This window comes from Sturnira hondurensis, unplaced genomic scaffold (genome assembly GCF_014824575.4).
Source record: "Sturnira hondurensis isolate 20B ecotype Veracruz unplaced genomic scaffold, ASM1482457v3 Scaffold0004136, whole genome shotgun sequence".
NCBI lineage: Eukaryota > Metazoa > Chordata > Mammalia > Chiroptera > Phyllostomidae > Sturnira > Sturnira hondurensis.
This window is the reverse complement of record NW_028076767.1, coordinates 8,453,011-8,480,040: the sequence shown is the minus strand read 5'-3', so window position 1 is coordinate 8,480,040 and position 27,030 is coordinate 8,453,011. Positions and strand designations below refer to the sequence as shown.

Below are 27,030 nucleotides of genomic sequence, written 5' to 3'. Positions count from 1 at the left end.
AGTGAAAAAAGTTAATATTTACCTGGGGAACACCCCACTGCCACTGACCTGGTAGACACTGTGCAGGGGCCTAAAATGAAAAAAAAAAAGACCCTGAAGATTATAAACAACAGTTAAAACTGGATATCTTTATGCCAAAGAATGGAATTGAACCCCTATACCTCAAACCATATAAAAATTAACTTAAAATGGATCTGAGATCAAAATTAAGAGCTAGAACTAGAAAACTTTAGAAGAAAACAAGTATAATTCTTTGTGACTCTGAATCAGGCAAATTTGAAAAATTATGACATCAAAAGCACAAGCAACATAGCAACAAAAGAAAAAAGATAAATTGGATTTCATCAAAATTAAAGTCAATGATGTGTTGTTAGCAATGATAGTAGAGATAGTAGAATTCTCATAAATTGCTGGTAGGTGTGTAAAACAATGCAGCACTTTTAGTAAACAGTATGACATCAAAGGTTAAACACAGAGATACCATATGACTCAGCAATTGCACTCTGAGGTGTAAGACCTAAGAGAAATAAAAATATGTCTGCACAACAACTTGTACATAAATGTTCATAGCGACATTATTCATAAGAGCCAAAAAGTAAAAACAAACCAAATGTCCCTCATCTGGTGAATAAAAAAACTTGTCATTGGCTGGTGTGGCTCAGGAGATTGAGTGCCAGTCTTCGGACCAAAGCATAGTCCATGCCTGGACTATGGGCCAGGCCCCCAATTTGGGGCATACAAGAGGCAGCTGATCAATGTATCTCTCACACATTGTTGTTTCTCTCCCTCTCTTTTTCTCTCCTTTAAATAAATCTAAACAAATAAATAAATCTCTCCAAATAAATAAATAAGTAAATAAATAAATAAATGAAATCTTAAAAAAAATTAATATATCTACACAGTGGAATATTATTCAGCCATTAAAAGGAATGAAATACTGATACATACCACCACATGGACAATCATGAAAACATTATGCTAGGTGAAAGAATAGTCACAATAAAACACATACTTTATTTTATTTTGGGGGTATCAAATGATATTTTTATTTTGAATGTTGATGTATGAAGAAAACTGTTTTAATCAAAGGAGTAAGAAAAGGTAGATATAAATTTGGGGAGAGGCATTTTCCTATATTTACTCACTTGAAGACTTTAATGTTAATGAAGAATGACTTTTCCAAACTGACAATTTTAAGGACATAAAATATTAATTTTCTTTGGCCACTAATTAAGGAAAACATCCAAATAAAGGGAAAATAATAAATAACAGGTACTCAACAGAATAAAAATAGACATTATTAATGATACTCACCTAGGATGAAAAGACATTTTAAATTTTTTTATGTTGTTATTTTTTAATTTTTAAATTGTTGTACAAGTATAGCTGTCTCCATTTTCCTCCCACCACTCCCCCATCCTAGCCATCCATACTCCCCACCCTTGATCCTACCCCACTTTAAGATCACATATTTTAGATTCCACTTATGTAAAATGTCCAGGATAAGCAAATATATAGAGACAGAAAGTAGATTACTGGTGGACTCAGGCTGTGGGGTAGAGGGAAAGAGGGGTGACTGCTAATGGGTAATGTTTTTGTGTTTGTGTGTGGGGGGTGATTAAAATGTTCTAAAATTGCAGTATGGTCGCACAACTGAATTTAGTAAGAAACCACTCTTGTATAAATCAGTGAATTATATAGTATGTGAATTATATCTAAATAAAGCTGTTATTTAAAAAAAAGAAGGTCGCCCTATTTAAAGTACTTATTGCAAGATGACAATATAGAAGATAGACTTTTAAAAATTAGTTGTACTATTTCTTAATAATAAATGCATTGGTCTTTATTTTGCACTGCTATCAAGGCTTAACTATCTCATTTTAATTTCTAGACTAATTTGCATGAGAAAGGATAAGATTGAGCGTTGCCCCCAAAGGACTGAAATTATCAAGGAGGATTTTCACTCTAATTTAATGTTTACCTGATAGTGATATGTAGATTGTTGATAAACAGGCTGAGCTACCATCACAGGAGAACTAGATATAGAACGTGACTATAAGAGGAAAAAAATGAAAAAATTGTTTTAGGCAAAATTCTTTAAAATAGTTTAGGTAAAATTTATCTCAAGTTGTTACCCAAACCCAGTCAGTCTGTAGTTTATGACTGGAAATGCCATTTTTCTTTTCTTCTTTTTTTTTTTTGCTTGCCCATACAGGGAACAAATAATTTTTCCATCTTTTATTGATATTACCAACTCCACTTAATCTATTTAAAATCATCACAGTATTCCTGCTTCCACGTTGTTTCATTTCCATAATAATGCCAAAAAACACCAAAAAAGTTTTTTTTAGTCCAAATACTATGAAAATATAGACCTAGGAAGAATATTCAGAGAAAATGGCAGGTGGACTTAAGGTGACACTGCCTCTTTCCACTGTAGAGACCAGCAGTAGACACTGTTTACAAAGCATTTATGACTAAATGGATAATCATAGTTGATTTTGCCACTGATTTCCTACTACTTGAGAATAATCAATATCCTATTTCCTTATTATACATTTAATAAAAGCATATACATCATTTATTAAAGCACTGTACTTTATTAATTTGACATTTAAATAAATTAATCATCCAATAAAACTTATAAGTGATTTATCTGAAGAAAGTATATTTGTCTGATACTCAATTATTCAAAGCAATAGAATAAACCTCCAAATTTAAAACCAGATCATTAATAAAACAGGCAAGTTGTAGTATAAAATAGATAAAATAGGCTTTAATGATAACAATTCATATTCATTTTCTAACAATCTAATTTGCACTGTTTTAATGTTCACCCCTGAAACTAAAGTACTTTAGTTTTGCACAATTTACAAACTACTATGTGCTACTAAAATTGCACCGCAGATTAACATTAGAAAATAATAATATAGTTTACCAGTAGATTAAAGGAGGAGAAAAACATGACAATCTTGGCAGATACAAAAAACATTTGTTAAGTTCAATAGCCTTTCATGATAAAAAATCCTTAGCAAACAGAATAAAAAGTAACTTCCTTAACTGATTTAAGGCATTAATTCTTTTTTTAAAGATTTTATTTATTTTTAGAGAGAGGGTAAGAGAGGGAAACATTGATGTGTGAGAAATACAATGATTTCTCCTGCATGCATGACCCTAATGGGGACCTGACCTGCAACCCAAGCATGTACTCTGACTAGGAATCAAACTGGTGACCCTTTGGTTTGCATTATGATGCCCAACCCACTGAGTCACCTTGGTCAGGGCAGGACATTGATTCTTAACCAGGTGTGACTTTTTCCCTGTAGGGAACATTTGGCAATATTTTTGGTTTTCATACATGTAGGGATGCTAGGATACTGCTAAACATCCTACAATACATAGGACAGCCTCCTACAACAAAGACTCATCTGGGCCAAAATGTCAATAGTTCTGAGGTTGAAGAACTCTGGTTAAAATCAAGAGTATCTTTCAGAACCTACAACGTGTATAATATTAATGGTGAATCACTGAACTTGTTTTTCTCTTTCAAGAACAAGGTCATTGTGTTATTGCATAAATAACACAATGGGAAAAATGAGAAACAATAATAAGAAAAAAAGAGGTATGCTGCACCATAAATGATTGCCTCTGTGAGAGTTTGGCAGTTTAAATATTAATATTTCAAAAATTAAAAAGCATTACTACACACAAGTCACAATGTATGAGAAAATGTGATTAAAAATTATACACTACCCACCCTGGCTGGTGTAGCTCAGTGGATTGAGCGCAGGCTCTGAACCAAAGGGTCGGTGGTTCAATTCCCAGTCAGGGCACATGCCTGTGTTGTGGGCCATGTCCCCATTGGGGGCCATGTGAGAGTCAGCCACACATTGATATTTCTTTCTCTCCCTATCTTCCTCCCTTCCCCTCTCTCTACAAGTAAATAAATAAAATCTTTAAAAAATTATACACCACTCATAAAAAGCAACAAAACCCACAGAGTACCTCAGAATAAAACCAATAAAAATGTGTCAATTTTTTTTATGGAAAAAGAAAATTTGATTGATGGGTGGAAATAAAAGAATACCTAAATAAATGTTCACTGATGGGAAAATTTAATATTCCAAAATACCCCAAATTAATCTATATATTTAATCTAATTCTAATAAAAACTCAACAAAAGCTTGCCACAGAACTGAACAAGCTGAATCATAAAATTTGTATTTTTAGAAACAAAGACTTAGAGATAGATGAGAGACCCAGAAAAGCAAAGTGAGGTAAGTGCTCTATTATTTCATAATAAAGCAACAGGAATTAAGACAGAATTTGGCAGGGCAGACAAATACACCAATAGAACAGAGCAGAGAGCTCAGAAAGAGACCCACACATGAAAACTTGGCATTTGATAGAGAATTCATTTCAAAACAGCAGAGAATAATAGGTTAGTCAATACATAAAGTCCAGAGTGAAAAACAGTATTTTAAAAATAAAATATAAAATACCTATATTCTTGAAATAAAAAGGCACTAAATACTAAAACCATAAAGAAAAGCATGAATACATTTGTCAATATTAACACAAAACACTTATGTATGACAAAACAATCATAAAGTTAATGGAAAAGCCACAAACTAGAAGATATTTACAAAATTCATATAATAAACTCAAGAAAAAGATAATCACAGTAGAAAAATAGACAATATGCAGAGGCAGCTCATAGAAGAAACTGAAATGATCAATAAATATATGAAATATGTTCAATCCTACCAGTGATTAGGCAAATGAAAAGTAAAACAAGATACCATTTCATAACAATATTGGCAAATATATAAAAATCTAGTGAACCAAAGGATTGGCAGATTATGGAGAGATTGAAGCTCTTATTAATTGTTAGCTACAGTATAACTATTTGGCAACATCTACTCAAAGATGTGTATACTCTATGAATTTAAAATTCTACTTCTATGGGGGGCAGGCAGGGTTGGTAATATAAGACAGAAAGCTGTACTTGAACAAGAATTAAATTTAAAAATTATTTTTAAAAAATTGAAAAAAAATTCTACTTCTATGTGTACACTCTAGCATACATCAAATTAATGGAACATAAAAATTTTTCAGTGGTACGAATTGGTTTAAAAGGGTTAAATTTTCAGATGTAAATTTCCTATGTATTTTCTGATTTGATCTGTGAATGTGTTGGTGTACAATTAATTCTTATTTTCAAACTCCCCTTTCACAATTACCCCTTTGCTTCATTATTAAAGACACCCTTTCTCACTTTTTTTGGATCTTGCTATAGTTCTTTGTTCTAGAATGTAAACACCAATAGAGCATCAAACAGACAATTCAAGAAGGTAATGCTCTTGAGAAATAGTAGAGAACAAAGCAGAAAGATCTTGGATAGGAAATATTAAAGGAGAGATACATTATTTCATCCTGTGAAGAAAATAAATTTCATGATGGTCAAAGGAATACATATTAACTCATTTATTTGAACTTAAAACTAAAATTAGGATTTTAACACAGAAAATAAGTTTTATTTGATTAGCTAGTATTATTTGGATGACTAGTTTTGTTAACTAAACTGGGTTATATAAAAGACATTTTACATACTTGCCTTTTCCTTTTTTAAAAACTGAGGTATAATTGACATATAACATATTAGTTTCAGGTGTAAAACATAATGATTATATATATATATATTTGACAGGATCACCACAATAAGTCTAGTTAACATCCATCACCACATATAGGACGTTTTCTATTCTTAAACAAAATCTACAGCTACAAAGTTTTGTAAAACTATATCTAAAGCAAATCTATACTATATGCCTAAACTATTAAAATTATGATAAATTTCAGGTATCAACTTAAAAATGAGTTTTATTTTTCAAAAACTTTAGAGGATCTATAAGCAAAAAACTTCTAAGACTACTATCTTAAACTCTCATGATACATACAAGATTTGTATGTTCATTTTAGTCTTGATTGTAGAAAAAACTTAAAATGCGCCCAATTAGGGAACATATACTCATACAATAGAATTATAAAATTTTTAAATAAGTGAACTAGATAGAGTAGAATCAACATCATTTAATCTCAAAAACTTAATTATATAGTGTTTAGAAACCACCCAAAATAATACTATATATTAAGCATACATACATTTGTAGTGAAAACATAAAATAAACAGGAAAGATATTCTGGTTACCTCTGAGGAGGTACAGAGGGTAAGACAATGGGGACAAGGAGACTTTATCTAAGTTTACTATATTTTACTCTTCAAATTAAAAAATCTTAAATTAAATAGAAATTGTTAACATATACTAAACTTGAAGGGTAGCTATTATATTACTATTTGTACTTGTTTGTAGTTGACATATTTCAGGAATAAAATATTTAAAAAATTGATAGTAACAGATAAAACCTCTTCTAAAATAAAATTACTTACAGGCCAAGGTGGTGGGACAGAAGTTACCTCTGGACTATGAAAATAAGCAACACCATTATGATAAGTGTAAGGATATCCAGTTGAAGTTGTTAGATACATTGTTCCAGCTGCTGGCATTATACTTGAACCTAAAGATTAAACAATAGTAACTGGAATGTTAAATTTAACTTTGATAATGTACTTTCTGAATGCTGGAAAATATTTATCTTAACACACCTATATAGCTACAGTAAAAATTGAATGTTTGTTATTTTTTTAGTTCCATATATTTTCATATCTTTGAAGTATATATTTTCAAACTTACTACCTTCGAGCTTTTGTTAGCTTAAGGTGAATAAAAAAGAAACAAGTTTAATAAGGAATGCTAAAATTTCAACAGTGGAGATTTTAATATAAGTAAAATAAAACAAAGCTTAACTATTAGATTATCAGCAGTCATTATTTTTACAAATATAAATGATATACAATTTATTTACTATATAGATGCTGTAGTGAAGTTCCTAAGACTTTAGTGAGACCTTTCATTTGTAAAAGGCCAAAGACGAGGGAAGCAGTGAAGTTGGAGAAGATTCTACTTTCTTAAAGACATTTTGGTTCTACCCTACAAATTTTTGGATCTATTGCAAATAAGCATTCATTCATGTTATGACTTTCTTTTGTACTCTTAATTTTCCTTTGCTACAACTACTGCTATTGCAAACATGACCACAAATCTTCACATGGCTAGTTTTGAGTCCCCATCACTTTTTCAGGCCAAGCTAGATATATTCCTCCCCACGAAATTTTAAAAAATGTATGTATTTTTGGGTCCAGGAGGATACTTTAAAAATTTAGATTGGCCAAGTTAGATTAAGTACTTGAACTGGCAATTCTCCTTCCACTATTCCAGTGCTTCTCAAGATGACACATGGTAAGAGCTACCTTTGCAGCTTACTAGAACACAGATTCCAGGGCCCATCTCCAAATATTTTAATTCATTAAGTCTGAGACAGGGCCTTAGGAATTGTATTTGACAGATCCCAAGTGAACAGCTGCTGGCTGCATACCGCACTGTAAGCAGTACTGGCCTACCACTTTAAGTAGCACTACTACTTCTTGGTTTTTATATTTTCACTACATTTCTAGTATTGCTTATTTTAGTGATTCTCAATTTGATCCTTTTGAGATTCTGATGAAAGCCACATATATTCAAACAAAACTCTGCACACAATCCAGGAAGTTCATGGATTTCCTTCCCTTTTATCTTACTTAGAGTTTTATTACAAGGCTTTGAAATAGTCACTGGTGAAAGAGTCAAAAGGAAAAAAGAAAAAAATATGATGTGAAATGCCATGCCATGGTCTGTATTCATAGAGGTTCTGGTGGGGAAGACAGTCATTAGCTAGTTACCCAACTGATTAATTAAATATAATTTTGATAAATATGTGAAGAGGAAGTACAGGGTATTAGACTGGGTAATAGAGGGTATTAGGGTGCACATTTAATACATATATGTGTATATGGAGCACTTGTGAGAAAATCATGCTTGGACTGAGATTTAAAAAATGAATGGGATGGGAATGAGATGGCAGAGTATTTTAGGTAAAGGAAACAGTATTTCAGGAGTATGGTATGTTCTGAAACTGAGAGAAGGATAGATGGCTAAAGCATGAAAAGGAAAGAATACCTCAAAATAAGCAGAGAATAACATGACAAAATACACACTTTTGAAGATTATTCTTGCCTGCTTGTGTATGATGGGTTGAAAGGTAGCAAAATTAGGTTTAGAGGTAACAATTGGAAGGCTTTTCCAGTAATCAAGATAAGCCAAGTAGGTAGCTGGGACTAGAAAGGTCAGTAATGGGGATGGGGAAAAAAGTGACAGATTTGAAATAATTTGAGATAAGAATTTCTTTTATTTTATAAATGTACTTTTAATATTTACTATTTCTATGCAGAAAAGTAAAAAGAGCTTTGGAGTCAAACAGTACTGGATTTGAAGGCTAAAGCATACCATTTGGTTAACCCTACTCTTTTCAAACTTGGGCATGGGATGCTATACCAGGAAATATAAAAAGGCATAGGGTGAACAAGACGATCTTCCTACAGAATCAGTTTTATTCAAATAATTATTTTTAGGGCACATTTTAATATTAAAATAAGGAATACAATATTATAAAACAGAATGCAAATTGTGAATGACACTTTTACACAGAACATTAGACTTTAAAGAAAATTTGGAATTCTGGTATGCTACCAAAATTCTGGAATTCTGTTGTGGTTTAAGACCCACAACATGCCAAGATCAACTCTCCTCTACATTTAAGAGTATTTCAGCAGAAATGTTTCTAAAACAATGACTTTACCTTTCTAAGACTGAATTTCCTATTTATAAAATAGAGCAAATAACATCTCATGGGTTGCTGTAAAGATCAAATAAAATAAATGAAAACCTGAACACTGACACTTGCACTGAATAATTTTTAAATAACTATTTATCTCTGAAAGCATTTGCCATAGTTCCAACTGATGTTCTATTTTCAGTATCTTGTGGGTCGTAATAGGAATACAATATGAACTTGTACCTATTGCTGGGGATAAGGGCTTCTAAAGAACCGTTACTACATGGTACAGCTTAACTCTTGCAACTAACAATGGTAGTCTGAAAATATTTAGCACTGCTCCATATTGAGTGCGTTCCATTTTGAGTTATCAACCTACAGAGGACACTTCAGTTATCTTCTACATCAGTGGTCTCTGACCTTTTCTGGCACCAGGGACTGGTTTCATGGAAGACAATTTTTCCATGGACTGGGGTTGGGGGGGTGGTTTCTGGATGATTCAAGTGCATTACACTTATTGTGCACTTTATTTCTAGTATTATTACACTGTAATATATAATGAAATAATTATATAACTCACCATAATGCAGAATCAGTGGGAGCCCTGAGCTTGTTTTCCTGTAACTAGATGGTCCCACTTGGGGGTGATGGGAGAAGTGACACCCAAAGTGTGTTGCTTATGTCCAGCGTACTGTTGGACTCTGTAATCTTGTTTTGGTTGCTGTCACTGCAGAAAACCCTGCTTTACAAAGATAGCATGTTGGCAATGGAAGCAGGCTTTTCAGTGCTATTGTGGCCATCTCAGGATATTGTCTTAACTCTAATCCAGAAACTATGGAGATTTGAAGTTGTCTCAAACACACTTTTAAAAAAATTTCTCTAGGTTTTCTTCTTTTCTCTTCATATTTTTTGTTGTTTCAAATATACTTTTAAGGCCACCATCATTTGCAGTCTCAAACAGTTGATCCTCTTCCAGCATGGGCAAAGTTGAATCACCTGGCTTATTTCCAAATGGGTTGTGGATCCATTCCTTCCCAGTTCTGGGATCTTTTGTGGTTGGGAAGTAATGCTCTTTTGAAAGCTGAGACAGGTGATCACACACCAGCTGGGAGAAGGCAGGCTCTGGCTCAATCTCTTTCAAAATCTCTGCTGATGTTTGAAACATGTCAAAAATCCCAATGTTCACTTGTCACCCCTGTAATTCCAGTTTGATTTTGAATGCAGCCACTTTATCTGCTGACTTAACAGAGTTGTCGTTTTCCCCTGAAGTGACAGATTGAGTTCATTGAGCAGGTTGAATATACCACACAAGTAAGCAAGTTTTGCAGCCCATTCTGTGTCCTTGAAATGTGCTGCCAGTGGTGACTGTTTTTCTAAAAGAAATCCCTGGAGGAGCTCTTGTAACTCAAAAACTCTGGCCAGTGATCCAGCTTTAAAAAGCCTCTCACTTCTGTGTAAAAGAGAAGGTGCATGTGCTATGCATCCATCTCCTCACTGAGTTGTGCGAACAGACTGAGTTAAGGGCATGTACTTTAATGAGGTTGATAATTTTAATCACATCCTGCAAAATGTTATGTTCAAGTGACATTTTTCAGTAGCCAGCATTTCTCTGTGGAGGACACAGTGGGTAAACTCACATTCAGAAGCAACCTCTTTGAGCTGAGTACTGAAACCAGAAAACCGTCCAGTCATGGCAGCTGCTCTGTCTGTGCATATACTGACGCAAAATGACCAGTTCAGTTTTCCTGATATGTAACTGAAGACTTGAATAGTTCTGCAGCTGTGGTGTTGGTTGGCAACAAAACTGCACATAACATATCCTCATGCACATCCTCCTGAAGGTATATCGCACAAAAACAAGCACTGTGGTCTTGCTGTCAACACTGGTAGACTCATCAACTTGGATTGTATACCACAGTGACTCATTAATCCTCTCTAACACTGTGCCTCAACTTCCTCTGCTATTTCATCAGTTTGTCTAGTTATGGTGCTAGCTGAAAGAGGAACATGTGCCACCTCTTGAACTGCAGCCTCTCCTAAAAGTTCACGAGATATCCTTAGCAGCAGGCAGGATCAACTCTTCAACAATAGCAAAGGGCTTCTTAGCTTTAGCAATGTGGTTAGCCACTAAGAATGATGCTCTCTCTCAGTGCAGACACATTTGATGAAGTGGTGGCCTTCAATAATTGCTTCTGTTCTTCGTGTTCACATTTTTTCTTTTGAAAAACTCAAAAGACTTGTCTTTTAATGCAGGGTGCCTGGTCTCCATGTGGCAAAGTAGTTTTGAAGTTTTCATGGCTTCTTTGGATAGCCAGTAGCCACATATTATACAAAGCAGGCTTGGAGAATGAATCACCTGTTACAATGAACCCGTAATTTAAATAAGACTCTTGGTATTTTCTTTTAAATGCAGCTTTCTTTTTGTTGGCAGTCTTAGAGTCTTCTGCTGTCTCATCTTTGGGTCTTTCCCCCTTTTCAAAGAAGCTCTCCAGAGATGTTTGCTTTTTACCCATTTTGGCTAGGGTCAGCATATGGGCTTACCAAAACAGGTGACTAAGACAAGCGTGCAGTGCAGTAAAGAGGCGCTGACAGAAGTTGTAAATAAAATAGGGGGCAGGCCACATGCAGACTAAAATAAATGTCAGATTTTGACTTAAAGCCTGCCACCAGATGCAGCCTAATTGTCACCTGCCACTCACTGATAGGGTTTTGATTTGGGTTTGCAAGCAACTGATTTATTGTGGTCCCTGTGTGGACAAACCTCTCTGCTAAAGATAATCTGTATTCGCAGCTGCTCCTCAGCATCACTGTTTCAGCTCCACCTCAGAACATCAGGTATTAGATTCTCACAAAGCGCATACAACCTACATCTCTCACATGCACAGTTCACAGTAGGGTTCTTGCCCCTATGAGAATCTAATGCCCAAACTAATCTGACAGGAGGCAAAGCTCAGGCAGAATGGGAGTGGTGGGGAGTGGCTCTACATACAGATGAAGCTCTGCTTGCTTGCCCACTCTCACTTCCTTGTGGCCTGGTTCTTAACAGGCCATGGACCGGTACTAGGGGTTGGGAAGCTCTGTTCTAAATTGATAAATACAATTTAGTCAAAATGAAACTTGATATCTGTTAACTTCTAAGTCAAAAATGTAACAGTCCAAAAGAATGAAATCCATTAATTTGTTAACAGATGTATAATAACTACCCAATGTTTTTTTTAAGATTTTATTTGTTTATCTTTAGAGGGGAAGGGAAGAAGGAGAGAATTATCAACGTATGGTTGCCTCTCGTGAGTCCTCTGCTGAGAACTGTCCTGCAACCCAGGCATGTGCCCTGACTGGGAATCGAACCATGATCGTGTGGTTCGCAGGCCCACGCTCAATCCACTGAGCTATACCAGCCAGGGCACTACCCAATGTTTTAAAAATTCTAGTAGATACTAGTACAGAGATAAAGAATAAGAGAAAATTTAGTTACGAATTTTATGTGAAGTTGCTCCTTTTAGCTGAAGACTCTGTTAGAGATTTTAATAAATATAGGTAAAAACTGTAAAGATACCTAATTTAATAAATGGGAAGAGTAAGGGGGAAAAAAGAGGAGTGGAAAGCATTACAGAAATTTGAGGAAGGCACATAACCTGGCAAATTCTTAAAGCTTTAGGGACTGTTCCTTTGGATAATTATGATACATGTGGTTGGGTTACAGAGAATACCATGCAACAAGAGTTTCTGATATTGGGTTTATATTTTAACTTTCATTACTTTTACTCTCATTTAAAGTTTTTTCTAATAAGAAAATTTTCTAGTTAGTGGTTCTAAATGATCTCCAATTTCTTTTGAAATTTTAAATTATACTTTAACAGACTTTTCCTTTAAAGATTTAACTACGTGGAATATATTTAAGCATTATTATTTATGTAAATTTTCGCCTAGCCAACTTTGCCAAAGTAACTTTACTAAATGAAAGGTATCTGATATTTTAATGAAATTCTATAGAAAATCTAACATTTAAAGAAAGAACCATATAAAAATACTAAAAAATACATTAGTTGTCAATACATACGAGGAATCCCTACTTGCTGTTTTCTTATTGCTGGACCGATGTTTAGTTTCTTATCCTTATAATTAAGTTTTTCAGCCTACAATATGAAAAAATAAATCATTTTATTATCTTAGCACTATTGCTTATGCAAACCAATAGGAAAAATTAGTGAGAAACAATTTTTAAAATTCAGACTATAACATTCTTTGATAGTAGCAAGGCAGTGGAAAGGGCAAAATCTTTAGATTTAAACAGATTTGGGTCTGAATCTTGGTTTCAATGCTCTGACCCTAATTCCCCATCTAAAATCCAGTCAATCCTCTATTCACAGAACTTTGGGAATTAACCTACTCATTAAAATTTATTTGTGATCTCAAAATCATTATTTGTGGCAATATAGTGGTTATTAGTCCACAAGAGCAGAGAGTTAAAAAATTTTGAGTTGCCTGAAACGTATGGTCCCAACTGAGGTTAAAGGTGACACTGTCTTATTTAGCTTTTATACTGTAAACAAATGTCCTTTTTGTGTTCTATATAGTGCCATATGTTTTGCATTTTTATCTTTATGTTGGTGATTTTGTTACTTAAAACAGCTAAAGTGCTGATTAGTGTTCTCAAGCATAAAATGCTATCATGTGCCTTACGGAGAAAATGTGTTAGGTGGACTTAATTCAGGCATGAGGTCAATACTAATGAATCAAAATATGTCTTTAAAAAGAAACACACATAGAAACAAAGTTATGTATTGATTGGCTGACAAAAATATGTTGAGCAAAAGCTTGTGAAAACCTAGCCCTATATTTCTTCTGGAAACAGCAGTCCAATATCTGGTAACTAAGTATTTGTGGTAGCTACTGGACACTGCTACTACGAATAAGGAGAATTAACTGAGTAAAAATGATTTAATAATATACAATGCAAAATCTATTTTTTCTAAAAAATTAAATATTGCATTTGCCAAATTTAAAGTTGTTATACCGAATTGCAGACTACAGATTTTTAATAAAGATTTCATAGGAGAAATATAATCTCAGATAAGCTCATTCTAGGAATCTATATTTGCATTGTTTTTGAGGAATTCAAAATCTTATTAACATTTCAGAAAAGATATATCTCCAAGTTCTTAGTTTAAGCAAATAAAATGAAAAATTGTTACAACTTCACAACCATACTCATGTAATGTTTTGAAATTTATTTTCTGCAGATAAAGTTTTTCTTTAATTCAGAAAATGTTTTTTTATTAATTCTTTTATTAATTTGTTTTTTATTGAGAGCAGTGTCGATCATAAGATGCAAATCAGTTAATTTTTTTTTTAGCAACTGATCACTATACTGGAACCCTACAATTAAATAAATATCTCAAAGGATTATTTTCAAAGAAAGAAGTTCCAAAAATAAAATTAAATACATTATAAAATCTTACCTCCTGTAAAATTTTTTGTGCATCTTCTTGTGTTTCAAAAGTGACGAAACCATACCTATACAAGTAAATTAATTATTTTCTTAGAACATTACTTTAGAGGTATATTAAAAATTTGTTTTTAAATATTGTTTTCTAAGAATGGGCCATTGTAGGAGTGAGCATTATTCTATGGTGTACCCACAGGCAAAACTTAGGGGAATTATTCACAGCCTAACACTATCACCTCCTTTTAGAGTAAGGGAACTACAAAAAAAAAACTCAGGGATCTTGGAACAACTTCATATCTGAGCTGCATAAAGCAGAAAAGGATGAGAGATACATGTTCTGGCTTATAAGGATGTGATAAATTTCAGTCCAGAGCAATAATCTCTTTAAAATAATAAAAGTTTAGCTTAAATGTCAATCAAAGTAAAAAAAACCTTTTAATTAAAAAATTTCAACACAATTAAAATTTTTACATTGGTAAAGGAGTATACAATGTATTATTTACTAATACATTGAGCACACATAACTTGATAATACACTTATTAGTATATTTCTCCCAAATTAAATAAAAAATCTATACAGCCTATACTTCTACTTTTCATATGTAATTGTTACCTTCAGAGTATAATTCACATAATGCTCAAGATACAAATACAGAAAAAAAGCCAAACTAGGTAGACAAAAAGAAATGAAAAGAAATAAAAAGCATATCCCTCCAAAACATAATTTCTATTTAAGTAACTTAAGAAAATTCTTTGAGTAGTACTATATGTATATGTCATTGTTTTCTTAAATTTATAATTACTATATTATATATAAAGTTTCTTTTTCTATTTGCCCAAACATTAAACAAGGGTTAAGAAAATATTCTGACAATTTTTTTTTGGTAGAACACATACACCACCCAGTGGAAAAGGCATAAAATACAGTTTATATGTATTTCTATGTGATTTTCAATTATTAAAAAATGGACATTACCAAAATACTGCCAATTTTATTAGCCAAACAAATGAAGTACCATCTCACTTTATCCTAATATTGTTCACCATTCTGAGGAAATATTTCATTTATTTGGCAAATATTTCCTCATTTGAGGAAATATTTCATTTGTCATATGTTGTTTCCCACTAATAGTTTTCTATCCACTTTATTGGTCCCTTCTCTCATATATATATTTGTGTGTATACACACACACACACCTATATATATGTCTGTCTTGCCTCTCAAGAAAACAAATACAATTTTCCACTGATCTTCACTGCCTTAACCATTTTCTTTGACTTTGCAGTCCAACTATGTAAACTACCCTTTTCTTCTCTGAAATTTGGCTTTTACACATAACAATCCACTGAAACAGCTCTCAGGTCATTAGACACTCGTAGACAAATTATATTGCTTTCTTCTGAATTTTCATTCTCCTTGATTAATAAATGAAAATTATTCCTGAGTTATAGTTCTCAAATTAGTCCTTTAATTAAGTCTCTGAGGCACAACCTACAGATATTCCTTTCTGTCAGCTCTTCTCAAATAAAGCTCTCTTTAGTCTAAATCAGGTATAAATTTCCAAAAGTATCTGATTCTTTTAGCTTCTGGTTCCTTAGCTATTGGACATTACCTAATCAGCATTAAGTGCCTGCTATGTAACACTGAATGGTCCCTTAATACATGTAAGAATAACTTCCCAACAAGTTACAGTGTTCTTCTCTGTCCAAAACACACACACAACAGTTAGGAAGGGAAAAAAAGCACAAAATTCTCTTTAAAAAAATGGAACCAAAGTAAGTAAGCATATAAAACCTAGTAAGTGGATAAAAATACAATTGTTAATTCTATGTACTATCTATAGAGATACTAACCCTTTAGACACTCCAGCTCTGTCATTTACAATCTTCACTTCTTTTACAGACCCATACGTGGAAAAAAATTTTCTTAAATCATTTTCATTTGTCTAATAGCATAGAAAGAAAACACAAAGAACATTTTTAATTGATAAAAGATAAAACAATTATTATGCTTGTTTTGGAGACAAACATTTATAAATAAATAATAATATGAATACAAGAATATTGCTCATTAAAACAGTACCTGAAACCACTAGGTTATTAAAATCAACATATGTAAATACTTTGCTTTATGGGTAACTACATTGTTAAACATAGTTCCACAATAAAATGTTTTAAGCTGAACTGTTTCAACATGACAAAGAAAGCTCAACATTTAAAGGAATTCTTATTCTCTAGTTGGCCAGTTTAAAAAAATAATTTGAATTAGGCATGGCTATAGTTATAGTAAGGACATACAGGTATCCCCATTTTTTGAAAGTTTGCCTTACACCACTGCTTTTATGGATGATGTACATTAGTACCTATTTTAGCTAATGGAATTAAAATCAAAGAGGATTTTTGCATTTATAAAAAAAGGCAAAAGTACAAACAGCATTCAGTGATTTTGCAGTGAGACCTTACAGAGGCAGCAGGCAGCCTAAGCCACCAGAGCCTCAAACTGTGTCTGTAAGCATCTGCGGTTTATCTCGATTTATTTTGTGTACCCCTGAGCAAGATGTGTCCTAAGGTATCGAAAAAACCTGAGCGAGCTTGTAAGGATGTTATCCTTAGCTTAAAACAGGACATAATTAAACACATTTGGTATGACTTGGTAGGTAACTTTTGGGGTCTGGGAAACACAAAAACTTTTCCATATGTAAATACTTCCTTCCTGTATAACACTTCAGTTTAGAAAAGATTTCATTGGAAGCTCTACTTTCAGAAAGTGGAGGAAACCTCCATTAACTAGAGAGGCCCACAGTCAAGGCAGCGGAACTAAATTATCCTGGTCTACACTAGCCACTATTTTAATCAGCACAGTATCCTGGAAGAGTAACGTTCTTAGGAAAAGAATGTATTTCCAAAAGTACTGGGTCTCAATTTGTGGTAACAATGAAGTAGCTATAAGATTTAAAGCTTTTATATTTTTAAAAATCATACTTAATATACATTTCAGCTAAATACAGACATTATGATGATATTAAGAAAATGAGTCATAATTATACTATAATGTACAAGATGTCTACAAAGATGGGTTTGACATACCTGGTTTTAATTAGTCTCGTAATAGATTAATATCACTTTCCCTAAAGTATTTGTACTAAATTCACTGCAATTTCATTTGCTGCTTCAGCTATAATTGTTTGCCCCCAAGAGAAGTTTTAAATGTCCCTAGAAAACTTTTTCTTTATTCACATGGGTAAACACATGCCTAATACCAAAGCTATGCCTTGAGTTCCACTGCTGCCTCGCTACTTATACACACTATTGGCTTCTAGTTAGTATCCTAAAGCCTACTAAACTGTAGACAAATACTGAGTTAATCTAACAATCTAATCTAATTTGTTAGATTAACAAATGATTATTTATTTATTTATTTATTTATTTAAGAAGGGATGAGAAAGAGAAGGAGAGAGACATCGATGTGAGAGAGAAACACTGATCAGTTGCCTCTCGCTCACTCCCTGACCAGGGAAGGAACCCACAACCCAGGCATGTGCTCTGACAGGAATTGAATCAGTGACTTTTTGCTTTGTGGGACCAATGCCCAACCAACTGAGCCACACTGGTTAGGGCTATTTGAATGCCTCTTACTTCAATAACTACAAAATGGAATCAACACCAGACTACAGATTCTATTAGAGATTTGAAAACAAATGAATTCATTCTAATTTCTGGTAAAAGAATTAATAGCTCAATATTGCACCTTGACTTCATTGAAAAGAGACAGAAAGAGGATTAAATATTAAAGACATGGGCTATGGACTTCTAAAGAGAAAACTTTTTTAAAAAAAGCTTGAGACTGCTTGCTGATAAATAAACTGTTTCATTACAGACATTTATCTATGATTTTGGAAAAGGTATAAGCATAAGGGAGGGAACTCTAGCAGTTACCCTAAAGCTATGACTGAATTGTAACAATGGCCTCCAAAATTCATTTTGTGGCTGTAGGTTTCAGTAAGTTAGAATAACTTAGCCATACAAACGTTTACATTTATTGATGATTTATTTAAAAAATATACTAAGCTGTTGTAATATAAATTCTGAGCAAGAATGATCACTTTGAATATTTATTGTCTGCCATTAATATTTTCCACAGAATCGGAAAATCTTTTTAAAAATAAGCATTTCATAAGAAATCCTTTTTTACTTTATTTTTTTGTAAACCAATCATATACTTGCTTAAGATTCATTATTTTGACAACTATATTAAATGTAGTATTTCTCTTGAGCAGAAAAAAAATAATTCTATCCAAACTGTGACAGACTGATTATAGAGAAATAGTGAGTTATAATCATCATATATAATACCCTAATAACACAGGATATTTTTTTTTGCATTAAGAAAGACAACTCTAAATTGTAATTTCTAATACATAATATGGAAGCTTGAAAATCCTTCCATATATCCACTTGGAACTAAGGGCATATTGCACTTAAAATATCCACGTGTGCCTTTTCTGTAGGTGTTCACTAATACCTCCAATATAGGGATGCTGCAAAACATCTCACAAAGTATGACTCTCTGAAATAGCTGATTATGTTACTTGACTGTATTACTGTTGAGATGCTTTATTCTGGCAAGATCACAGGACTGTTTTGGTTATCAGATTTTAAATTAGTTGATAGAAAGCAATTTGCAAGAGATAGAAGTCTAGGAGATTACTCAGGAATCTGAAAATAAAAGTTGGGATAAAGAAACAGGATTTTATAGGAGTAAATTTTGTGTGTGTGTGTTTTTGAGTCTTCTTTTGCAAATTATAATCACATTATTTGGGCTACTGGAATATTATGCAATAAAATGTAATTAGTGTGGAATGGTGAAATGAAGACTACGGAGCTATGAGTCAAAAAACTGGGATTCTAGTCTTTACTCTGTTACTCAGCTAAGAGCCTATATGCAAGTCAGCAAGCCTCAATTTCCATGTATGTGANTCTGAAAATAAAAGTTGGGATAAAGAAACAGGATTTTATAGGAGTAAATTTTGTGTGTGTGTGTTTTTGAGTCTTCTTTTGCAAATTATAATCACATTATTTGGGCTACTGGAATATTATGCAATAAAATGTAATTAGTGTGGAATGGTGAAATGAAGACTACGGAGCTATGAGTCAGAAAACTGGGATTCTAGTCTTTACTCTGTTACTCAGCTAAGAGCCTATATGCAAGTCAGCGAGCCTCAATTTCCATGTATGTGAAACTGAACAATTGCATATGCTTTATTTAGCCTTTATTGTTTTTGAAAATATTCTTTATGGTAAGACAATTTGAAACCTATTAGTCACTGTACAAATAGCAAACATGTTATTATTTTTATAGTTGTACAAGAAAATAATTCCTGAGAAATAAAATAACTTCTAATGCAAAAACCACACCATGTTATATGCATAAATAGGTACCTTAAAGTCAATTCCTCCTACAAAGATGCGATTAGGGATCACTGTTCCATATCTTGGGGCACTTGTTGGGTTATTCAAAGGCACAGGTGACACAGGATTAGGGGATGAAGATAATGAATCTGTTTGCGTCTGATTTGATGTTTGCTGTAAAATAAAATTCTTTTAAACTTTTAGCACTAGATGTAACTTTTGATGCAAGTTGAAAACATGTTTTTTCAAAAAGATAAGTCATTTAAATAATATGTACTTCAGACTTTAATTTTATTCTAATCTATGAAGATTACAATGAAAGCTAATAACTTTTGAGGGCAACATAAAGATAGAAAATGTAGACTCCACTATAGGGAAAACCATATTATTTAACATACTTATCTTAATAATTATTAAGTATGCTATTTAATATTATAAATATTAAGGAGGAATATTAAACTCAAAAAGAAGTTTGAGAAAGAGAAAAATAGCCCTGGAAAGTTAGGAGCTGGCTTGGTAAAACCAACGGGGTCCTGGTGGTGTTAGGAGTTGGCCTAGAACTCATAGGTAGGCTGTGGCATTCTCTTGTTAACAGAACACCAACATCAAGCAAGGCTATTCCATGACTGTGATGGATCAGGATAAGAATAAGACCATACCACAATCAGACTTGAACACTGGCAAAAACAAAAACATTATCCAAACCACAAGAATGACCAAATATCCCTCTATTCTGGCTTAAATGAGTGACTGTTCCTTCTTTATCTATCACAGCTTTAGCTTTGTTCTATATTTCTTGTCTACAAGTTAAGAATTAACATACCAATCATACAATTCTGATAACATGCATTTCAAAGTAAAGCCCTTCTTTCTTAAACTTTCCTAAAAAAATGCTAACAATGAGCCTATATCCTTAAAGTTCTCTAACATTGTCTTGCTGACAGGCCCCATGGTGTATATCCTAGGAAGGGCAACAATTTAACAGACCCAAGTTTATTAAAGTATAGGTGTGTTCCTAGTGATCTCTGGCTAAAGAACAGTGACAAACTAATGAACACCAACGCTCAAATTCATTGTTTTTTGGCTAACACAAAGTTTTAATTTTTTAAAATTATTTTATTAATCCTCACCTGAGCATATATATGTTCATTGACTTGGGAGAGACAGGAAGTGAGACAGGGAGGGAGGGAGGGAAAGAGGGGGGAGTGAGAAAGATAGAGATAGAGACAGAGAGACAGAGAAAGAGATATGAAAGAAAATCATGGTTTGGTTGCCTCCCAGATCCACCCCAATGGGGGATCAAACCCGAAACCTAGAAATGTGCCCTAATCGGGAATTGAACCCGCAATCTCTGAGTATGGGACAATGCTCCAACCAACTGAATCATCTGGCAATGGCTAACATCAGATTTTTAAGTGCACTTATCAGTTTGAAGATTTGACTGGTTTCATAAGTATACATTTTTATACCAATGACTTGAACTATACCAAAGATGTGTACATCCATATGTTCAGAATCAGGAGACCTAATTTAGATTTTAATAAATATAGAATAACATATGAGCCTTTGCACAATGGCAAGACAGCAGACTCTTAAGGTACCTCTAGAAAAAGATTTGAGAATAGAATTTTGAAGAGAAACCAGTTCAAGAACTTGCTATTTTCCTTCTAGGAACACTTAACAGACTTCTGGGACAGTCCATCATACTAAATGAGTGTTTTGAAAAGCTTGAAGTTCATAATTTCAATTCTCTGAGAAACAACTACATGAAAATGAATTTCAATTTAGATAATGGAATTGTTCTTTTTTTTGTATTTGTTCTCCCCTTTCACTTCATTAGCGAACAAAAAAATTACCTCTAAATTAACCTCTGCAAGATGTACAAATGACTAGGCCAGTGGTGACTATGAGCCTATGGGCTGAACCATATGGGTTCTATTCTCCATCTAGTCTTAAGGGGGAAAAACACATGCTTTTAATAAAGGAGTTCATAAAAACATTTATTAAACCACAGAAAAGTCATCACATTTACTAATCACCATGTTGTTTGTTAATTAAAGTAATTTGGAGTCCAAGCTTATCAGCATCCTTTCTGGGCATTTGAAGGTTATTTGAAACTTCAGTGACTTTACTTGTAGGGTATAGTGCCCAGAACAGATGGTTCTGGGATACTCAGTTTTATTTTTCAATTGTGTATTTGTATTGTTAGAAAGAATAGAATAGTAGATATAATCTTGTCTCTCTGCCTGTTTAAAGTGTAGAAATCACCTATTTGCAATTAAAAAAATCTTCATAAAAACAAAGTGTTCAATGGAAGAGCTCATTTGTTCTCAAATTTGTTTAAATAAAAGTGAACCTCATTCTTTTTCACTGAGAGATGACATGAACAGAAGTGAACAAAGTGCTTTATTTCCAATCTTGAGAAATTATATGATACTGAGAGAAGAAAAACATCAACTTTTTACATCCAATACATCCTCCAGTTTCTAAGGCTCCTGCTCTATTGTAGGTTACAACTGCTTTTTCCCGTTACCACTCATCACTTTGCAACATAATATATAATTGACTTAGGCTTATTGTCTCTCTCTTTCCTATAATGTAATGTTCACGAGGGTAGGGGTTTTGCCAGTTTTGTTCACTGCAGCCTTTAAAGTACTGATGGTACATAGCAGGGATTCAGTAAATACTGGTAGAACGAACGAATAAGCGAATGAATCATTTCTTCTTGCTCATGATATGCTAACCAGTAGTCAGCAGGTTTTAGAATACAGTATGAATAATAGCCTACAAGATATTTTGATATTAGTAGTAACAAGGTTCAGGTAGAGGCAACACCTAAGCTCCTTAGAGAAGCATAGCAATGCAGAGTCGAACACAAATGCCTCAAATCCCGCTGGCAACAGATTTGCAAGTGTACGAAAACCATCTAGGCGCTGTTACCAGGTTATTAGAAGGGTCCTTAGCTTAGTAACCTTCCAGCACTGGAGAGTTTTTCAAAAATCTCCTCCAAAGTAATGTGCCTTCACTACCTCCACCCCTTGAGAATTAATCTTGAAATCGATCATCTACTCCGCCAACAGACAACAGGAAGAGGGTGGGCTAACCGTCGCAGTCACGGCCTCGAAGCTCCTTCCCCTCCGAGGCCAGCAAGTTGAGGCGCTGGAGGAAATGGCTGCAGAGACAACTTCCTCGGGTTCTCTTGGGTCATCGTGATTTTGGGAACTGACACGAGGATCCACTCCCTCCCCACCACAGTGCGGGAGGGAAAAAAAGGCTAACCAGCGAGAAATTTTGCCCCACAAACCCGCCAGCAGCCGTGGCGGGAACCCTCAACGGCACCGACCCGACGCCTCGCGCGTAGCTAACCCCACGACCCTTGCGTAGCACGCGCTGATTGGCTGCTGGCGAGACGGCTGCACGTTGCCAGGGTCTGCACAGCCTCCTGCCCCTCCCCCCACCCGGCCCAATCCCCTCAAAAGAGCGCTCGCTGTTAATGTATCCTCGTCCGACCTGGGCCAGGGTGTCCGCCTCCCAGGGCGCTGAGGCCTTCGGGTCCCCACGGAGCAGTCGGGGAGGAGAGAGAGGTCAGCCGCTGGGCTGAGGCTGCTGGAGCGAGCGTCAAAGACGAAGCCAAGCCCACTTTCGGCGGGAAAGCTGTTTATCTGGCCTGGACCCAGTCTGGTGCACCGGGCCCTGCCACCCACAGCCTCCCAAAATCTCCCAGCCATTTTCGAGGTCCCCCAGCCCGTCTATACCGCTTTCGGCCCTATGGCCGCAACTTCCCGAACCCACAACACAGTCAAACGGGGCTTATGGGCAGGCCACTCTGCATGGTGGTTGATGGGGCACCCTGTCCACGGTTCATCCCAATAAAATCGCGGGCGTTTGGGCTCCAGACCTCGTCCTTCCAGCCTCTCAGGGACGGAGCCCACTCTGCTCCTTGTCCCCGCTACCCTGGGGCCAAGGGCCCCGACCGCTGTACTCACCGCCCCAGACTCGCTCTCCATCTTCCTCTATGCTCTTCAGAAACGCGGGGGGGAAGGAACAGAAACCTAAAATTTGAAAGCACCTTCGCACCAAGAAGGCTGCACCACGTTTCCCGACGGAGACTCCCTCTGGCGGCGGCGGTGGCAGCTGCAGGGGCACAGGTTCGGACCCGGGACCTGAACCTGCCACCCGGGGCGGGGTTGGAAGGTGGAGGGGAGGGGCAGCGAACGACGTCGCAGGCTGCAGGCAGGCGGGCGCGGTAAGCCGGGGTGGGGCGCGGGCGGGCCGGTTTCAGGGGTGGCCAGTCGTCGCCGAACTGGGCCGTCTCAGGGACAGAGCGGGCAGCAAGTCGGAGTGGGCGTGGGCTGTGCAGATCGAGGACTCGGTGCTGGGGCCGCTCTCGCCTGCTTTCGGACGGCCGGGAAGGAGAGAGCAAACGGTTATGCAAAACTCCATGCACCCGAAGCCTGGCCTTGTTCTCCCCTTTGGAGAAAAGTCGGCCTCAAGACTCCGTGGGTTTCGGGAGAGGTGACCTCAGACTTTACTAAGGTGCAAGAGCCGGCGGCTGACGGGCGACGTCGTAAGGCTGTTGCAAGGTGAGGAAGGCAGTTCTCACAGGCAAACTCTGACCCCCAGGGCCCGATGAGCCAAACTTCGGTGCTCCAGAGAAGATCAGACACCGCGCTGCACCTGTTGTCGCCGTCACTCACCCGGCAGAGCGGGCGGGGCGGCGCGGCTCGGGCGGCTTAGCCAAGACTGGCTGCTCAGCCCGGCCTGAGCCCGGCGCCCGCCCCAGGCCAGCGCTCGCGCGGTTCCCGCGGGCTGGACTCGGCTGAGCTGGCCAGTCCGCCACACAGGCTCGGGAGCCGGTCCACCACGAAGCTGCGGACGCACTGGAGAGGGTGAGGACTGGGGGTCTTGGCTGGAGTGGCCAGTAGCCTTGGGGTCTCCTTTGAAAGAAGACTGCTTTGTAAAAATTATTTCTAAAACGTAGCTGAGGATATGTTGTATTGGTGATACACACTATAATACATAACCAAGTTGTAAATAATTACTAAATAAATGTATGTAATAGTGGTGGTTATTATAGCTACCATTTATCAAGACCTCCCTTTGTGTCGGGCACAGTCCCTTATAGTCAGTGTATTTAATCATTTTATTCTTACAGCAATCCTTCAAATAGATACTCCCATTATCTTTGTATTACAGGTGAGGAAATGAAGATTTGTAATTTTTGTAGGCTAAGCAAATCAAGATTTATAGGCTAAGTAAATTGAAGATTTATAGGCTAAAGCTATAACAATTTTACCTGGGGTCTCTCTGACAACAGTTCATGATCTTAACTAACCATTTTGCCAGATATTTTTAAAGAATTAGCAGCAATAATTGTTAAAATAAAAAAAAAACTACATCAGCTGTAACTTTTGTTCTGTCTATTGTAAAAGTTTGACTTTGGGTTATTTTACTTTTAAGATAAAAGGTAAAAAAAGCAGCACGACTATATTTTAATCTGTTCAAAGATTAGCTCTTAATATTATTTACCAAAAATAAAATGGAAACAACTTTTGTTAATTGAATACAGTTCAGCTAAAGCACCCTGATATGCCATTATACATTTCTGCATGCAATTTAAGGTCATTTTTCAAGTTTTTGTGTCTGTGAAAATAAAGAGTACAAACTGACTCAAATTAAAACGAATTCTAGAGCAGAATAATTTTGCTGTTCAATACCATTGATCTTCTTTAGGCATTTTTCTAGTAGTACTGATGGATGTTATAGATATTACTATCCTCTCTTTTACCTGTCCTTTTAAACTAAAAGGACTTATTATTGAAGACTGTATTCACTACAGTAAGGTGTTCACAAACTAATCAGCAAAATTTAGGAAACACCAACTTTATTTCAATGCCTTTGTTGGGTGCTAGGGTAATTACAATATGGTAATTGTCTGTTAGGCTTCTGACTCTTTTAATTCCTACACCAAAAGTTGTTTTTTACTTCAAAGCTTAGATAAATTGTGTAAAACTATAAATTCAATTTAGTAAACATTTATAGAGTTCCTGTTATGTGTAGTACATGACTCTATACTACCGGAGATAAGAGAGTAAATAAGATCTCACCTCTGTCCTAGAGGTGTTTTCAATCTAGAAGGGGAGGAAAGACTAATTACTCAAAATAATAATTATATCTAAAGTCACCGATAATAAATAAGATACAAGCAGAATAGGGTAATATGACCTGTGCTCTGGCATCTGTGGGAGCACAGAGGACAGCAGGGAAGCACAGTGTTCCGAGCTGGGTGAGGACACCATCCATCACCGCTGGAATGCTGGTCTGGGTGGTAAGCTGGGAAGAAAGATATTGAGCCCTTGTCAGGTAGCCGGCATTGGGCTAGGCACATTCCTTTTTAATCTTCTTAGTTGCCACCCTCTTTCTCCCTGGAGATCTAAGCCTTAGAGTGGTAAAAGTGACTTGTGTAGTCACCTTGCTATTAAGTGGCAGATGCATTTTTCAGAACTTAGTTGTGTTTGACTGCACCACCCACGCACAGTGCGCTCTACCGCACTATTTCTACTATAGAATAAGGACTTAGAATTTTATTCTGGAGACCTTTGCCCATGGAAGGTTATTGAACTAGGAAGTTATATAATGAGAGTTAAAATTTAGGAAGCTATTCTCAGAACAGAGAACAGTTTTTCAGAGACTGAAAACAGATAAGGAGAATACTACTCTAGTGGCAGCAATGAGAATAAAATACTGGGAAAGGGTTAAGGAAAACTAGAGAGAAACTGGGACTGTTGGGCATGGATGATGATGGGTCGTGATCATTTGGAAGTCTCAAATTTCAGGTACTGAAGATATAAAAGTACAACACATGACAAATAGCAAACTTCAGTATCCCATTTTCTTATGTTTTGTGCTAGCATCTCATCGTCTCTCTGTTTTCTTCACATAGTCTGTTCAGAGCATAGTTACTGTTTCAGAGGTTTACTTAAGCCTGCCCTCATTGCTTGCCTCCCCTTACTGGCAGTTCTGTTGTTCCTGCCTCTTGAGTCTTCTAGCTACAGATTCCAACTCTTAATATCTATTCCAGGCAATCCTTTTCTTGATAACCCTTGATTTGTTCTCTAGCCTATAAAACTAGGTAACCATTAGCATACTTCCTGTGGACTAGCCTTTACTGTAAAGTCAGGGGATATGCCAATAATTAAGACCTGGCTCTTGCTTTCCAACAACCTGTGGTCTAGTGGGAGAAGGAGCAAAGTAAATAGAAAGTTTATACACTCGATGTGCTAACTGTACCTGTAGAAGAGTTGCCAGGTACAGAGATCGCCCAGACCAGACAGTGACTGAACTTAGGTAAAATACAAGAGGATCAATGTTTGGAAAATGTCTCTGCGTCCATTTGATTT

General features: G+C 35.8%; 1 protein-coding gene across 2 annotated transcripts in view; it reads right to left on the bottom strand.

Moving 5' to 3' along the window:
* The window catches only part of BOLL (boule RNA binding protein), a 28,254-nt gene extending 4,617 nt beyond the window's left edge, over positions 1-23,637 (bottom strand). Inside the window, exons 1-8 of one of the 2 annotated variants that reach the window (XM_037044695.1) lie at positions 23,617-23,637; positions 19,661-19,804; positions 16,076-16,167; positions 14,235-14,289; positions 12,833-12,908; positions 6,452-6,579; positions 1,982-2,053; positions 23-70 (exon numbers count right to left, since the gene is read on the bottom strand). In XM_037044695.1, the coding sequence (XP_036900590.1) occupies positions 23-70; positions 1,982-2,053; positions 6,452-6,579; positions 12,833-12,908; positions 14,235-14,289; positions 16,076-16,167; positions 19,661-19,804; positions 23,617-23,637 (636 nt within the window). Of the gene's footprint in view, positions 1-22; positions 71-1,981; positions 2,054-6,451; positions 6,580-12,832; positions 12,909-14,234; positions 14,290-16,075; positions 16,168-19,660; positions 19,805-23,616 lie in introns of those variants that run through there. The other variant, XM_037044696.1, reaches the window with a different exon arrangement.
* Between the last annotated feature and the right edge of the window lie 3,393 nt (positions 23,638-27,030).